Source organism: Cololabis saira, chromosome 14 (genome assembly GCF_033807715.1).
Source record: "Cololabis saira isolate AMF1-May2022 chromosome 14, fColSai1.1, whole genome shotgun sequence".
Taxonomy (NCBI): Eukaryota; Metazoa; Chordata; class Actinopteri; order Beloniformes; family Belonidae; genus Cololabis; species Cololabis saira.
Genome location: NC_084600.1, coordinates 3,088,080 through 3,105,566, shown reverse-complemented (window position 1 = coordinate 3,105,566; position 17,487 = coordinate 3,088,080). Strand labels below are relative to the sequence as shown.

The following is a 17,487-nucleotide window of genomic DNA, read 5'->3' as shown; positions in this document are numbered from 1 at the left end:
TTAGGGCTAGTGGTAGAAAGTAGGGGGTGTATTGGGATTGGCCCTAAAACTGATGTTTTGAAGCAGAAGTGGGAAAGAGATGCTGCGTCAGTGAGAAAAACAATGTTTGTCTCCCAAAAATAAGGTACGGAAATCTGTTAAAAGCTTTATTATAGGGGTTCCTTAATGTTTGCACCGATTACATCAGCTTGTTTTCATTTCTTTCTCACTCGCTGTGCACGGGATGCTGGTCACTGCCCTGGCGGGAACCGAATCTTGAAGCAAAACATTCATTTGTTCTGCCTTTTTCCGTCTTCGCAAGATAAAGATGAGGAACTCGACACGCCATCATACAACGAAGCACAACATGTACTGTAACACAGTCTTACCTCCAAGAGTTGTGCCGCAGTCGGCCGAGTCTCGGGATTTTTATCCAACGTCTTCTTCAAGAATTCTTTAAAATCCTTTGACCTTGAGAAAAAAATAAAATAAATGAGAAAACAGTTCTAATGTAAAAAGGAGAGCAAAGTGGGGTCAAGAAACCGTTTCTCCATATTAATAATATGAACAAAGGTGTTTGGAGCTTTCAGAGAGATGACTCAGCAGCCCCTCCCCCGGGTCTTATTTCAGCACCTGATAACTTTTGCTTTTGCTTCAATAAATACGCTGCAATGGAACAGTAAGACTCATAAAAGCGATAGGGAGAGTTATGGTTTGGCAGCGGCTGAAGTGCTGCCTCTCTGCTGAGTTGTGCTGTACTTTTGGAAAGTGGACACAGGGAGGACAATCCGATACACAGATTGTCTGGAATATTTTATAGGACTCTTAAGTGTGCACACAAAAAGAATCTGGCAACAGAATGAAATGAAATGCTCTGGTGAAATTTAAACAGGAAGATAGGAGACACTGCTGACTCCACTTGTCATAACCGATTCATCACCAATTGTGCAGCGCGGCTGCACATACTATGCATTTACTTTAGGAGCTGAACCCCCCCCTAAAGGGAAACATATCTCTACTTTCTCTACATCCTTGTAGGGATGACAGTCCTCAAAAAATGTGCAACATTCGCACCATTTGCGCGGGTCCTCGAGGGAGGGAGGGTCCGCCTTGGCGATCTTCAGCAACACCCTCATGGGGTTGAGCTCGTGGTGCGGGGGTTCGATCTGGGCCAGCTCGATCAGAGTGATCCCCAGAGACCAGATGTCGGCCTTGTAGTCGTACGGAGCATCCTTCATCGTCTCACACATCACCACCTCCGGAGCCATCCTGAGGAAGAGGCAGAATGGAGGTCAATTACCGTATTTTCCACACTATAAGGCGCATCATATTATAAGGCGCACCTTCAATAAATGGCCTCTTTTCAAACACCCATCATATATAAGGCGCACTAAATATATGGTAAAATAGCGTACTATAGTGGCTGGGGTTGAGTTACGTATCTACCTGATGGAGCTGCGCTACAGGAAATGATACAAAATCCTACAGCAAATGCAAAAAAAAAAAAAAAGTACCGTATGTCAAACTTTATTAACAAAATAAAAACCAGCTTTGCTCCGTCTCGTCAAAGTCGCCATTATGTAAGTCTGACTACAGTAACAGAAATTACCGTAATGGTCATATATAAGGCGCACTGCCGGTTTTTGAGAAAATTAAAGGCTTTTAGGTGCGCCTTATAGTGCGGAAAATACAGTATTTATAGGACGACAATAAACATCCAAACTGTGGGTTTTGATCTTTCCGGAAGCGTTCAGGGTTGTGCAACGTGACAAATCGTACGTGGAGTTTTGATTGAATGGGAATAGATTGATATCAGCCATCACTGATGGATGCTGGCCCTGTTTTAGTAAATGGTTAACAGCCTCCAACCGTATTCACGCGGAAGATAACGCCACAGAGAACAAGGTTCACCGAAGACTTTCTGATTTGTTCAGTTACAGATGAAAGGAATTTACTGTAAACAGATACAAAGATGAGAAGAAACAAGGAAGCTCTACCTATGCATACTAAATATCCTTCCGCATGCTTTCAACCTTTCTGTGAGAAGGAACGGAGTGCTTTTTATCAATAAATAACCCAGTTACATGGCTCATATGAGTGATTCTTGAAATATTAGATTGTGCTGTGTGCATTGAAACAAAGATACATCATCTTTGAAATGCTCAGGTTGTCTGCAGTTTAGGCACCTCTGGTTGAAATTTGTTCCGTTTTTGATGAGCAAATGTAGAGTACAGAACATCTGATTTTCACAATGAAAGAGCTAGAAGAAGAAGAAAATAAGTGACCAAAGCAGTTTATTATCATTATTATTAGGGTCAGTTTTGAAGACGTCATTCTTGTCAACATTAGTTGTTTTTACTGAACAGTTTGAAAGTCCTCCAGAACTTGCAAGGATTTAAATGAATCATTGTTTCTACTACAAAAATGCTCCCTATAAGGAACCATGATTGGTCCACCACCGTGGCCGATAGTTAGAGGTGATGACTAGTTTTCCAGTTCTTCTAAGTCAAGACATTCATATTTGTGTTAAGCATTAAAAGCATTAAAAGAGCACTTCATTGTCTGCTTAAGGAAAATAAACTTTGTTTGGCTATTTTATGTTCACCAACTTCTTTATCTACAACACACGAGTAGATTTCCAAGAAAATTCCTACATTTACTGATATAAAGTCAATGTCTTCCTTACCAGTATGGCGTCCCGATGAAAGAATCTCTTCTTTGTAAGGTTTTGGTATTTTTAGCTGACACGCCAAAATCAGCTGCAAGAAAAAAAGAGGTTATTATTAATGACAAGTGAAACGGCAGGAAAAACAGCCTGTAAAGCTGTCGTGACTTTATGATGAACATGAAGAAGATTCAGGAAAATTTAGAGCAGTACATTTTCACAAATCATGTGCAAAGCTATTCCCTGACAAAACTCCAAAATGATTAAAAACACCCCTGTCACTCAAAGACTTACAACCACGGTAAAGTATTTAGCAGAGGTTAAAAGACTCCTGTTTCTTACAGACTGCAATAGCAATATTGCTGAGTTAAACAGATCATTTGAACTGCTGCAGTTAAGAATAATACACATCCTGCATTCACTTCATTTGACATAAAATACTTTTTAAAAAGGGAATCCTGCTTAATAGACATGTATTCATCCCTATAACTGTTGCTGAATGCAGAAAGAGATCATTTGTTGCTACAAATGTGACAAAAAAAAAAAGAAGGAAAATCCAAAAGGCGTCTGCAGGAAGCACACATTTAATTCTGTGTTTCATTGGCAGATTTGGTGCATTGGTTGAAATTTAAGACAGTAAATTACTGCCTTGTTTGAATTAACATGTAGTTAGATGCGTTTGGAGACTGTAAATGAGCCTATGTCATGATATAATGAGTTTAAAAGGGCAACTCCCAGTAATTATATCTAACTGTAGTGTGTTTTGTGAAGCAGCGGAAAAGATCTTTCCCTCCAAGTCCATCTCAGCGAGTCCAGCATGTCGGACAAAATGAGCCATTTCAAGTCTCCAAACAGGAACATGGCCAGTGCCCCAAGTTATCCTATAACTACTCCTCATCTACTCTGAGGAAAAAAACCAAACCCTCGTGTGACATTTCTGCTTTTAACTATTATATGCGACAGATTAAATGTTGTTCGCGTGTACAGGAAAGTCAGAGCTTCCTCAACACGTCTCTTTTCTGGAAAGCCACACTTTAATCCAAAACACACTGGCCTCTGGGCTGGGTCCACAACTACAGCTGTGTAATGTGAAGAATGTGGCCAGCGCTTCAAAAAGCCAATAAAAAGGAAATATGTAACATTCTCAGAAAGGAGTTTTCCCACACAATGCTAGGTTACAGCCCTCTGACAGCACCGCAGGGCCTCCATCCATGTGTGTGTGTGTGTGTGTTCATGTGTGTGTGTGAGAGACGCTGCACACGGGAGAAACCGTTAACCAGAGCTCTGGAGATACGTGTAGCCTTTAATGTGCAATGAGGATGTGGGGTTAATCTGGGAATAAGCTGCAATGGCATCATCTTGGGAGTAAAATTGCTTTCTCTTCACTTTCTGTTCTGTTTTGATTTAGCAGAACATTTATTGCTTCTGGGTTGCACTCAAATACCGGTCATATTGACCTTACAGCGCGGCAGAGGACACACACTCCTCGTACTCCATCAAGGTGGACGTCAGGTTGTTGAGTATTAGCACTTGGAATCACCTTGTTTAATCGTGATATACAAATAAACTTGCCGATGGTTTGAATCCAGTCAAATAACATTTTTCAGTAACTCTTTTTAAACTGCAAACATACAACCTATATTTTTAGGGCCCGAGCACTTACAGTGCGAAGGCCCTATTGTATCTGTAGGAGATGTTGTTTTTATTTTTCTTCCGATGAAATTAGGGCCTTTTTTCCCCCCTAAACGTGCCCCAAAAGTCACCAAATTTTGTACACAAGCCAGGCCTGGCGAAAAATGTGATATTTAATGGTTTGCATTAATGGGCGTGGCCTAATGGCTCAACAGCGCCCCCTAGAAAACTTTGGGCCTCAAGCCCCACGATACGGTTTGACGTACATGCACGAAAATCGGTACACACCTGTATCATGTTGCAACTTAAAGAAAAGTCTCTTGGAGCCATGGCCGAAACCGAACAGGAAGTCGGCCATTTTGAATTAATCGTGTAATTTTGGCGCAATTTATGCCATTCCTTCGTCATTTAATACGGCCCGAACCGTAACGTGCACTCAGGTGTGTTATACATCAAAATGTGCGTCTCCATCCTGCGACGACGCGCATTACTTTTCTCAGTCAAAAGCGTTACCGTGGCGACGCTAGACGCCAAAAAGCGCGCCCCCCTCCATCTGATTGGTCCATATTTGATAGTTCCTACTTTCTGCCATAACTTTTGAATGGTTTGACATAAAGAGTCGTGGCTGGTTTCATCCACTAAATGTCCAGGCCTGAAGAATCTACATCAAGTCACACAAGCTTCCACTGCAGCACGGCTGAATGTGCACAAGGGTGCGAGGGCCCGTTCATCGCTGCTTGCAGCTTTAATTCTCCTTTTTTTGTCCACAAGAGAGCAGTTGGGCCGATTAGATGTCAGTGAATTATTAGTGAGAAAGGTCAGAGTTCAGCATGGCCCTTACCCAGTTTGATGACCCCGTCCAGCATGAGGAGGATGTTCCCGGCCTTCAGGTCCCGGTGAATGATCTTCATGCTGTGCAGGTAGACCAAACCCTCCAGCATCTGCCGGCAGATCACCTTGATCTGTGGCTCCGTCAGCCCGCGGTCCAGCTCTGATCAAAGTAAGGACAGCAAGGTGAGTGGTGAGGACGGCACAGAGGATCATCAGAGAGGATCATCGGGACCTCTCTGCCCTCCGTCCTGGACATGGGAAACATGCGCTGTCTGACGAGAGCCAACAGCATCCTCAGAGACTCCACACATCCACACCATGGACTGTTCACACTGCTCAACTGTGGCAGGAGCTTCTGCAGTGGGAGATGCAGAACAGCCACATTCTGCAAGAGCTTCATCCCCCAGAACATAAGACTGTTGAACGCTAAATGAAAGGATTCCACACCCACAAACATACAAAATGGAAAAGTACATAAACTGCTGCTAATGACCAAACTGTTTTTTAAAATGTAAAGCTGCATATTCTATTTATTTTCATATTTTTTAAGCACTCAAGCACCTTTTAAGTTAAGTTAAAATTTAGTTTTAGTTAAAGGTATAGTCAGTAATGTTGGAGAGCTAGCAAGATTTGAAAGTGGCACCTCCTCTAAGCGCCGCCCCCTCCTCCCCCTCCCGTCAGCGCTCCGTCCAAAGCCACGCCCCCACAAACTTTTGGGAACGCGCATTTGCAGGAGTCGAGTTTTCCAGGACATTTTGGACAGCACATTTTCAACAAAACTACCCCATGTCTCATTCACCTGTAAGCGAGGCCGGTTTTAGGGGGGGGGGGGGCAGGGGTGGGCTGTGCCCATCCAAACGTGCGTCCTGCCCACCCAATCAAAGTTATGGGGATCCTTTATTTTTTTATAAATATAAAAAAATATCACAGAATATCTGTACCGTTCCTTATTGGGTGGGCACTGCGCATCATTTTTAGACAACAATGAACGCATACCGCAAAAGTTGTGTCTCCAGTAGCGGACAACCTGCGCCGCAGAATCGCACTTTGGCTTTCTTTTTTTAGCCTTTTTAGCAGGGCGAGCCATCAAGTAACGCTGGAGGTGGGATTTTTGGCTGCGTTTTCTCGTTTTCTGCGCCATTCTTCAGCAATCGTGACTTGAGTGTGTGAAATTTTCCGGCAAGATTTTCGACGTGACGAGTGCGCACATGGGACAGAGGGGGACGTGGGCGAGACTTAAAATGAAGGCATCTGATTGGTTCTTTTCCCCCTGCCAAGCCTCTGGTCCTCTGACCAATCCGTGCCATTCGGACCGCAAAAAACAGATTGGTCAGAGTTTTTACAGGATTAAAGCTGTCAGAGAGGTCGGATTTTTTTCTTTTCTTTTTTCTGAACACATTATTCACTGGCTACTCTCAGGATGGAAGGACCATTTCACCCAGTATAACAATAAAGTTTTTGAATACGATTACAGACTATACCTTTAAGTTGAGTTAGGACGTTTTTATACTGTATCATTTTATTTGCTTTTCTGAGCCAGAGGCAACGAAATTTCATTTCCCAGTGCACTGTTTGTTACTTGTGTCCTGAAAATGACAAATAAAAACTTGTATCGTCTCGTAAGGTGGAGGGATTCAGCACAGGCGGGGAGATGACAACACGCTCAGCAGCTTCCGTGCAGACATTTTCACATGGACTTGCACGTGCCGCCGTGGCAAAACAAAGTCTTGAAGACGCTAATACCATGAGAGCAACAAAAACAGGACGGGGTAAACCTGTGATGTCAGCTGGGATTTCTGCTCGCAGGCTAAGTAATCCCAGATTTTGAAAAGTGTCACATCCCCAGCCGTCCCGGGTCTGCAGACTTTACACAACTTTGTCTGTGTTTGGTTAGCTGCGGGGGGATACGGGCCGTTGTGGGGATGTGGATTATTCAGTGAAAACAGAGCAGGAGAGAGGGGGTTCCCACACCCGGGGACCCCTGCACGTCTGGCCGTGTGAAGGGACTGGACATCAGGTGGGAGAATGTGTCCAACACGATCACAGTTGGAGCACGTTAAAAGCTCTGACACTTTTAGTTTTCTCATGAATTATGTTTTTTTCGGACGTGTAGCTCAGCAGCCTGGGAAGCTTTTATCTCATGAATGCAGCTCTTCAAAACCGCTGGTGAGAGGGAGAGTGAGGAAGACGAGCGTTTACATTCACACACTTCAAATAGGCTCGATTTCGGCTCGATTTCAGCTGCCTTCGTGCAGAACAAATGTAATACAAGAAACAGTTCACTACAGAGCAATGGTGGCATGGAATTTATTACTAATGATGCACTGAAATGAAAATTTGTGGCCAAAACCGAAACCGAAAATAATAATAAACACTTGGCCGAATACTGAATAACATACCGAACAATGGTTCTTCGCAGTTTTTCATTTATTTTGCCAACTTTTGAAAAAAAAAAAAATTGAGAATTATCTTTCACAATCTCTAATAGGCTCTAATGTTCTGCTCTTACATCTGGTGATGCTTGTAAGTCCCGTTGTTGGACATGTGTAGGCTATGTTAAGGAGAAAAAGGTATTTCTGCAGCCTGAGAGAGGCTCCAGCTGCAGAGGGCCCGGTCCTGATATGCCCCGCCCCCCGGCCATAAGCCCCGCCCCCCCCGGCCCAGCTCTGATATGTTCTACTGGCAAGAGGGTTCTCCTCCTGGGGACGGGGACTTCTGACAGATACCCTTCTATCTGTTGAGCGGCTGTGCTTGTCGTCTGCATCTGGGTTATTTTCTTGGAGGATCTCGTCAAACATATCAGACAGTGAGGGTTCGCTACCGCATCGGTAGTTCGGGCCCTTTTTCTGCTCTCTCTCCCCGATCTCCTGCGCTGTGCGCCCCGTGACCGTCTCCATCACCAAGCGGCTTTCCAAATCCAACTCAGCCTGGATCATTTCGCATGTCCTCTGCTTTTTCCTCACATCCTAATGATCTGACATGCTGACATGTTTGCTCTGTTTAACACCGCTCACCCCTCACTCCACGCTGTTTAATTGCGTCATCTAAACATGCTGTTATTAACTGTTCGGTTTTTTCCCCACTTATTCCACCGAACACCGAAAGTGTTTTTTTGCTATTTTCGGCCGAACAATTTCATTTACCGAACATTCGGTGCATCACTATTTATTACCAAGCTTCTTAATTTCAAATAATAATAGAAGTTGCTTTAACAAGAAATTGAAAATGTATTTGTTTACATATGGGATACCTTGAAGACAATTATGTTAAGTGCTTCTTTCTGGTGAATTGAGTTGAGTTATCTGAGATCCCAAAAGGTAAGGAGAGTTTTGTTTTGTCTCTCCACTTTTTCTTCTTGTATTTTTATTTAAAGGAGCCGTCTGTAAGAAATGTCCAAAACTGGTACTGCAGTCACTTTCAAAATATTGTTGAGCGGCGTGTACCCTCCCCCTCCTCCCCCCGACCAGAGGTTGCCAGGTAGGCTGCAGAATGCAGCAGGAACGTAGGCTGCCATGGCTGCGATAATTAGAGCCGAGCTGGCAACCCGGATGCCGAAACAATACTGACTTGGTGATTGGGAGATAGGTGGAGGGTGGAGCTTCAGAAACAATACTGACTTGGTGATTGGGAGATAGGTGGAGGGTGGAGCTTCAGAAACAATACTGACTTGGTGATTGGGAGATAGGTGGAGGGTGGAGCTTCAGAAACAATACTGACTTGGTGATTGGGAGATAGGTGGAGGGTGGAGCTTCAGAAACAATACTGACTTGGTGATTCCTGCTGCATTCTGCAGCCTACCTGGCAACCTCTGGTCGGGGGGAGGAGGGGGAGGGTACACGCCGCTCAACAATATTTTGAAAGTGACTGCAGTACCAGTTTTGGACATTTCTTACAGACGGCTCCTTTAAGATGAAAATATTATTTGAAAATGTAATATTAGGACCCCAGGAAGAATAGCTACTGCATATTTGCTGTATCTAATGGTGGATCCAAACAAACAAACAAAGGAGGTTGTACCTAGCATGGTGGCGTCCACGGCTCCTCCGGGGCAGAACTCAATCATGATCTGTGGAGAGAAGAGAGAGAAGGTGAGATTAAACCTGATCCAGACATACGAGCACACACAGCATCCCCAAGACTAGAAACAGAAGAAAGGTGTGGGGGAAAGAAAAAAAAAGGAAAAATATATACTATATTTCAAGTAACATGTAGATTAGTTTTCTCATCTGTTGATGAACATTAAAAGGTGATGTCATGGCTCACTCTGCATGTCTGGTGACGCCACAATGATGCCTATAAGGACCAAACCATAAACATCTCGTTCAAGTTGATCCTTGATATAAAGCAGCTCACCCTCAGTTTAAACGCGCTTTTAACAACTTATAATTAGCCAAACATTTCCAGTTAGAATTATACACCAATCTCCAGGTATAATTTTTGTGGAGGATGCTGCGGTTGAACATCTAAAGCTCTGAATGTCTACCGTTGACCCGCCTGGTTTGTTCAGTCAAAACCGAATACAGGTTTAAACCCATGATCAGTGAAAATTCACAGATTTAATCCACACTTTGACTTCCTCATACTGGATTTATCCACTGGCATCACACTCCGTTGAAGAATGGCAGGTGGAAAAGTTGCTGCTGGTGATAAAGTGACCCGTTGTACAAGTTCTGATTAAATTCATATCCTGGAATTGCATGACTCTGAATCATCTCAACTGGGGGCCACATCCCTCGCTGCAGCTGCATCGGCTTTAAAACTTCATCCTCGGGCTGCTAAGTTATGGAGAAAAAAATAAAAACATCCTAATCATGAGCATAACCGCATAAAAAAAAAAAAGATTATTTCAAATAACTTCCCACCGACTTTTCAGGGCATGTTGCATTTATTACATAGAATTGCTGAAATTTTTATGGTCAACTTAAAATAAAGAATTGTTTTTGACCCCCTATGGTGACGCATGGGGTCATACACCAAACAAACAAAAAAGTACACATTCTAATTAAATCTAAACAAAATGGGAAGACAAATTAAAAAGACAATTTTCAAAATCGTGGGGTGTACAGGACTGTCTCAGAAAATTATAATATTGTGATAAAGTTCTTTATTTTCTGTAATGCAATTAAAAAAACAAAAATGAATGGATTCATTACAAATCAACTGAAATATTGCAAGCCTTTTATTATTTTAATATTGCTGATTATGGTTTACAGTTTAAGATTCCCAGAATATTCAAATTTTTTGAGATAGGATATTTGAGTTTTCTTAAGCTGTAAGCCATGATCAGGAATATTAAAATAATAAAAGGCTTGGAATATTTCAGTAGATTTGTAATGAATCCAGAATGTATGACATTTTTGCATTACAGAAAATAAAGAACTTTATCACAATATTCTAATTTTCTGAGACAGTCCTGTATTCATAAAGCGCATGTAGGCGGACTTGAGTGGCGCGCAGAGAGCAAATAATGAGTGATACTTTGATCCTCCGTGGTCAGAGATCAATGCTGCATACCTGCGGCGTGATCTCATTCTTATTTAATCTCAGTTTCTCCCTGCCATCATCCCGGCGTCGCCCTAGGAGTGGCTTCTCTGTCGCGCCCACTGCAGAACAAAAGGCGCGCGCACCAAACACACTCGAGGCCGAGCTGAGAGACAGACGTGACAAATGTCTCCGTGCACATGTGGTCAGAAGGATGCAAACACAGAAAGTGGGGAAAGTGAATCCTGGCGTGCAACTAAAGAGGAACAATGTTGGTTTATGAGGGTTAGATTGGAAGAGGCCTTCGTTTGGGTTTCGCTACACTTTATCAAGGATGTTCCACTTTGTCATTGTCTATTTAAAAGGCAGTTTCATATCTCGCTGACTGACTGACGACCATCTGGCCTGGGTTTCTCATCTACCCAAACTGCTTGTGTTCAAAGTGTTTATAAACATTTTGTTTGTGTGGCAGGGTGGAGGAGCAGCCACTCAGGTGATTGGGCACAGGTGTGCCCAATCAACCTCTCCACCCTGCCTGGCTTCATAAGAAGTGGCTGCACAGCAGAAGAGGGCTGCTGCTGGAGGAAGCCGCTGAGGGTGACTGCACGTGTGTCTGGTGAAATAAAGAGTTCCTGCACTAACCCTGTGTCCTCTGTCCTGTCGGTCGGCCCCCGTAGCACTAGCCCTGCTACAGTTTCTAAATGAGCAAAAAAGTCATCAAAATTCAGCCTTCAGAACCCAGTTTGGAAAAACAAAGGATTTCTTTTAACTGAGAGAGAAGATTCATGTGATGGAGTTCACGTGTCCAGATGCCGTACGAGGCTGGAGCTTGACTTATTTCTCCGTGCACGGGTTTAAAGAAATCCCTCAACAACCTCCCAGCACGATGTGTCGCTAGACGAGATGTGATCTAAGCGTCCTGCCACCGTCTCCACTTGTCAGAGGCCTCGGGCCGGTTGAGAAGACGTCATAATGAGCGTGTAAATAAACACAATCATGAGTTGTGTAAGGCGAGCAGAAATTGTGTTTCTCACTTGCATTCACCAACGGAAAGAGTCCAGAAACCACTTCCTCATTCTGACACTCAAATACTTTCTTAAAAACCCCCTCTCTCTCTCTCTCTCTTCACCTTGCGAAATTGAAACGATTGGCAGTTAAACTTGACGACCAAGTCAGAGACAACTGGTGGAACGTCGAGGGGGAGTTCTGGGTGACGACTGGTGGAAGAATGTACTCCGACTGGTCGGGTCGCATGTGCAGCATGCTCGCGGTGGGCGGAACACGACTGCAGATGTCGCCATCTCAAGACACACAGGAAGACTTAAACAACAGAGGCCGTGTTACACGCCGCAAGCCAGTTCTTCAGCTTTTAGAGGAAATAACAGTTCTTACCTAAAGCCGCTGTTAACACTCAAGCCGAGAGGAGTTACGAAACTGAGCCAAGATTGTGTCATTCAAAGCTTCTCAAAGGCCATTTGTAACCTTTAGTAAAAGCTTCTTTTAGCTTGACTCTCGTTGGCCCACACAATGACAGCCTCAAAAACCTAAAAGCTTTTCAAAATAAATGGAGCAAGCCTTTGCTGACACTGCAGAGTTCCTCCAGTTGGAGAGTCAGTGATTTCCCCACTTCACTTTCTCGGGAGGTCAAAAGCAAAATAAAAAGGTTATTGACCAAAGAGCTGGCGGGCGGTTGGGCGTACGAGCGGAGTCTGCAGACGCAGAGTTCTGCTCCGCTACTCTGGCAAAGTTCTTCAGTGATCCGTCTTGTGTATGAATGGGCTTGTGGTGGAGGCGACAATCAGTTCTCACCGTTTGCAAGCTGTGGGATATTTAACAGGACCTGGACACACCCAAACTACTGTTTTGTATGCAGAAACACTAAAACCAGTGGTGTGAATGGTTAGACAGTGCCCCGATAAACACTTTAGTTGTCCGTCATTGTCTCATTAACTCTTTTAGCGGATTTTCAGCTGCATCTTAAAGGTCGTCTCCAGCCCAGGACATGTACACAGTTAACATTCAGCTGCCTTTGCAAGAGCAGGGTTTTACTTCTACAAGAGAAATCAATCATCAACATATCTTAGTGGATAAAACTATCATTTCCGTATTAAGCCACTCATTCTTTAGCAGAAACTGCATGTGTAGATGTCATCGGTGTTTTGGAATAAAAACAATCCTCAGAAAAGGTCTGGGGTTGCTCGTGCAGCAACGCGACATTACAGTATGATGATCTCCTCCGAGTTTAATGCGCTATTGTCCATCTGTCTGCCGGCCCTCCTCCATGTGCCCCTTCCCTGCCTCGCTCTGTTCATTCTTCTCCCTGTGCCAATGTCAGCATCACGTTAAAGGCCTTCTTTTTCTCATGCTGCGAGCCCTGCTGCCTCAAGAGCAGATTGTTCCCCCGAACGAGAACAAACAACTTTTCTATCCTCTCCCTTTTTCTGTCTTTAAACTCTCTCATATTCAGAAAGCGGAGAGCGGGTGGGAAGAATGCGGCGACTTATTGTGGCCAGTCCACTCGACTGGAGGTTACCGAGACCCGACCTTCAACCACTGGGGCTAATTGTTCGAGTCCTGAAGTTGGATATTTATACGTATTTATGGCCGTGCGTTGTCGAGCACTGCTCACTTTGCGGACAATAGTAAAGCCTGACTGCAGCTCTCAGGTGAAAAATGAAAGCAAAAGCTGTAACTGAACTCTGACACACACACACACACCAACAGGAAGCCTGCGGTTAAAAATGCAATAGAGATGTTGTACGTTTGACTCATCTGCATAAAATAAGATTTAAGTCCGCCACATTTAGGAACTCCAGTTCCTAAATGTGTGTGTGTGCACGCACACACACACACACACACACACACACACACACACACACACACACACACACACACACACACACACACACACACACACACACACACACACACACACACACACACACACACACACACACACACACACACACACACACACACACACACACACACACACACACACACACACACACACACACACACACACACACGCTTGCTCTGTCGTTTTTGGGGTTAGTTAGCGGTAGCTTAGCTCAGACTGTGATTGGATCTCGAGATTTGGGTCGATCGCTGCTCGTGTTTTGGTCGGCTTCGTGTCGGTTTTCTTGTTTCGTTTGTGGTTTTTGTTGCAGATTTCCAGTGCTCGACGTGTGCCTCTGTGTCTTCTTGCTTCCTGGGTTAGCAGTGGATGTCACCTGATGGACCAGCAGCTCTTCTGTTGTTTCCACCTTCTACATTTAACTTCTTTATTTATCAATTTTTTTTTATCCATCAGTCGGAAAGTTAAAAGAAGAAAGAAAAACAACTATCTTTAGACTTCTCTGCCTTGTAATTGCTCAGATATTTAAGGTCATGCCCCAGCATGAGGTCACTCTTATTTGCCTTGGCCGAAGAGAGGATGATTACAGGCGGAGTTGAAGAGTTTATTCTTGACCCAGTGTGCGAGTTTAGAAGAGGAAATATAACTCAAGAGGTGAATACACTGCAGTGAAATTGATCTCTGTTCCTGCTGTAGTATCAGGGTGAGGACGGGGTCGCTTGTGATACATTATTTAACTCCGGGGGACCTGCTGTCACTCCCATTCCAGCCATCCAATCTTCTTATTATCATTCAAAAGAAATACACTTGAAATGAGATATATTTGCAATAAAAACAACAAGGCTGCGAGTGTGAAACGGAGCATCCCCAGAGCTTGTCACATGCACGCTTGAATGATGGGTTTTAGTGATACTCTTATCGTCAAGAAAAGAAATCCAACTGCTTTCTGTTTAAGTACTCGGGACCCACTGATGACCTTTCAGATTTGAAGAAACTGGATAAAACCCCTTCAAATTGGTGAAAAAGATCTGCGTATATGCCGTTAGCGAGGTTTCCATCAGCTTTTTTAATGAGCATTTTCAAGTTTTGCTTTAGAGATGGATCATGCAAACTGAAACAACCATTCTCGCAAAATGTCTGAGATATTACTTCTTTTTTTTCCTCCTTGTGGGAAAAGGCTCGATGTTTGAGGGCATTGTAAAAATGCATGATGAATAATTTACAGATAGCAAATATTTCACTCGCATGACTAAGTCGTGCTTAAACTGCATGAATTGGCAGCTGAACAGGGGTCATGAGTGATACCGATACCGCTGAGAAGATGGACTAACTCACATTTGAAGAAACTGGTTCCCAGTTATGTCGATCACAGCGACTTAAGAAAGCAGTAGGTTTGTTTGTTTGTTATAGATGCTAATTTTGATCCTTAATCACAGTCAGTGCGGTTACATGCACATCTAAATCAAGCTACCGTATTTTCGCAACCATACGGCGCGCCGTGTGGAAAGACGCAATCTCAGTTATGTGTGTCATTTCTGTATTTAACACCAACGAAAAGGCGCGGTCTACACACACAAATGGCGCGCCGCCTTACAACACACACACAAGCATACAATTGTGGGTATTTAAAAATAGAGCGGGAGCAAAACTGAGTTCTATTGTGCTTTATTTAAGTCTTTATTACAAAGTACTAACATTGTTTAAATCACCAATGGGGGAGAAATCACCAATCCAGGAGGACTGCTCAGCGGTGCGACGGGCACGAGCTGGGCGCGCAGCTCTCTGGCCACTCTGAGTCCTGACAACTGTTCCACTCTCTTCGCTGTCAGAGTCACTTTCCGTGATGTGCGGGACCTCGGAAATGCTGCCGGCTTTTGCAGCCAAGCACAACAGTAAACGACGGAGCCGCTGCCGGGCAGCGGTTCCTCCGGAACGCACGGTGTTTCTCAAAGCGCTCGAGGGAGCTGTGGTGAGAGCCCCCCACAACACACTTCGGCGCACTGCGCCATTGGGCGCGTGGCACATTTTGAAAAAAGAAATAAGACGTTTATATGCGCCTAATGGTCACGAAAATAAGGTATTGGCAACAATCAAGCTAAGTATTCATGCGAGAGAAGACAATCGATTATTGAGTGAGGTGTGTTGGACTCTGCGATGCTAGGTGGCGCCACACGCACTTCTGCATTGGTGTTCTTCCGGTAACAATTAGTAAACAAGCGTGAAGGAGGACAACAAGATGCGAAAATATGGACGCTAATGATGCAGCAGCTCTATAAATGTCGTCTGATCATGTTCCAGGTAAGATGCACGCAAAGTCTCCCTCTTCTTCTTCTTCTGTTACCGTGTTGGTGTGATGCCGTGACTATCATCATTCCCGCTACCATGGCTCGTCACTTCCGGAAGGGGGCAGTCAGTAGCTCGGTTCAGCGTGGGTTGCATACACATGCGGAAATAACTCGGATTAGGACCTCGTTATCTGGCACTAAAAGCTTGATCTCAAGAGCTTCAGTTTGGTTCGACTACAGCCCGGCTAAGGTTTATACATGGCTTTTAAAAACTTCGATATCGGTCGGATTAAGGCAACCATTCGACTTTCTGATAGTGCATGTGAACATACTGAGCGATTGGACGTTCTATTGTCCTTTTTTGCCCCCTTAATGCATAGGTGCTGTTAAAGTGCTAAAATGCGTAGGACACATTTTTGAACTGACCTGCTGAGAAAGAGCTCAGTGAAAGGTAAAACAGAGCACACAGAGACGTGTGCTTTGAAAAGCACACATCGTGTTACCCACCCAGAGTTTTTCGTCATAGTAAAAAGCATCGAGCAGCTTGACGATATAGTGATGGTCACATTTAGCCAGGATCTCGATCTCCACCATGTAGTCCTCCAGCTCGTCCTCACATTTGGTCTCGATCACCTTGGCGGCGGCCAGAGCTCCCGTCTCCTTGTTTTTGGCCTGAAAGACAGAGAAGAGAGCGTTCAATTCAACAGGCATGACTAACGCGTGATTTATTTTTACTACGTAGCAACTGCACACACCAAGCACATGTACTAGGTCGAGGTTGGTATTTATACTTGTGTCACTACAATTACTCAACCAAAGATGAGGTGGCTCTTTTCCTTTATGTTGTTTACTTCCTTCATGAAGTTCACACACAGCAAAAGAGCAAATAAAGCACATCTCATGTGAGTCGGAGCTGATAACTGTTGAGCAAAAGGAATTTTTACTGACATAGCAGCCCTTTCTACCCGGCTTAACAACAACGCACTAGTAAAATAAGGAACTTTTAATTATTATGATGTTGCGTGTATGTGGGGGAGTTTTAACTTTTTAAATTGTACAATTTTTAAACATGTAAAGCACTTTTTGGTACATTTTTGTATGAAAAGTGCTTTATAAATAAAGTTTGATTGATAGAATCAGGAAATGCAGAGGGACATGCAGTGCTACCAAGTGGATCCGTTGCATTTGTTGGGGTCAGGACTGACTCCATGCGTCGTCCAGGGTCACGTCAGGCTACAGAAGAGGTTACACTGAAGGATTCCCCGCTAGCAGACCTGTCATCAGTTTGATAAAAATGCACGGACCAGGCTTAACATGAGGCTTTTTTTAAATCCAGGGCCAACCAAGGATCATGCAATAGAAGTCTGCTACGGGGGAAAGTTAGCTACAGTATATAATTATCTCATCTTCTAGAAATTTCTAGCATTTATTTTACAACTTGTTGACACTCAATTTAAATTTTAATTAAAAAAATAAAATAATCAAAAACAGCCAAATTAAAAACTGGATGTCCATTTTTTTTTCTGATGCTGCGAGCCCTTTTGATTTTAATCTCTCTATGATGTAAAAAAAATAATAAAAAAAAATGTATAGATTTATTTCTATACATTGTTTTACATTACATTTTGTTGAAAACATCTGTGAAACATCACATTTCTAAGAAGAAAACATTGTTGAATTATGAGTACATTCAAAGCTTTATCCCATTATTTTTAACTAATAACTTCACGGGGCAATTTGTATCACTTCAATGACCA

The 17,487-nt window shown here is 43.6% G+C and overlaps 1 protein-coding gene across 1 annotated transcript in view; it reads right to left on the bottom strand.

The window, feature by feature from the left end:
- stk10 (serine/threonine kinase 10) overlaps window positions 1-17,487 on the bottom strand; it is a 61,925-nt gene that overhangs the window by 24,730 nt on the left and 19,708 nt on the right. Inside the window, exons 2-7 of the mRNA XM_061739419.1 lie at window positions 16,238-16,402; window positions 9,125-9,173; window positions 5,118-5,267; window positions 2,666-2,738; window positions 1,054-1,248; window positions 369-450 (exon numbers count right to left, since the gene is read on the bottom strand). Coding sequence (XP_061595403.1) covers window positions 369-450; window positions 1,054-1,248; window positions 2,666-2,738; window positions 5,118-5,267; window positions 9,125-9,173; window positions 16,238-16,402 — 714 coding nt within the window. The remainder of the gene's footprint in view (window positions 1-368; window positions 451-1,053; window positions 1,249-2,665; window positions 2,739-5,117; window positions 5,268-9,124; window positions 9,174-16,237; window positions 16,403-17,487) is intronic.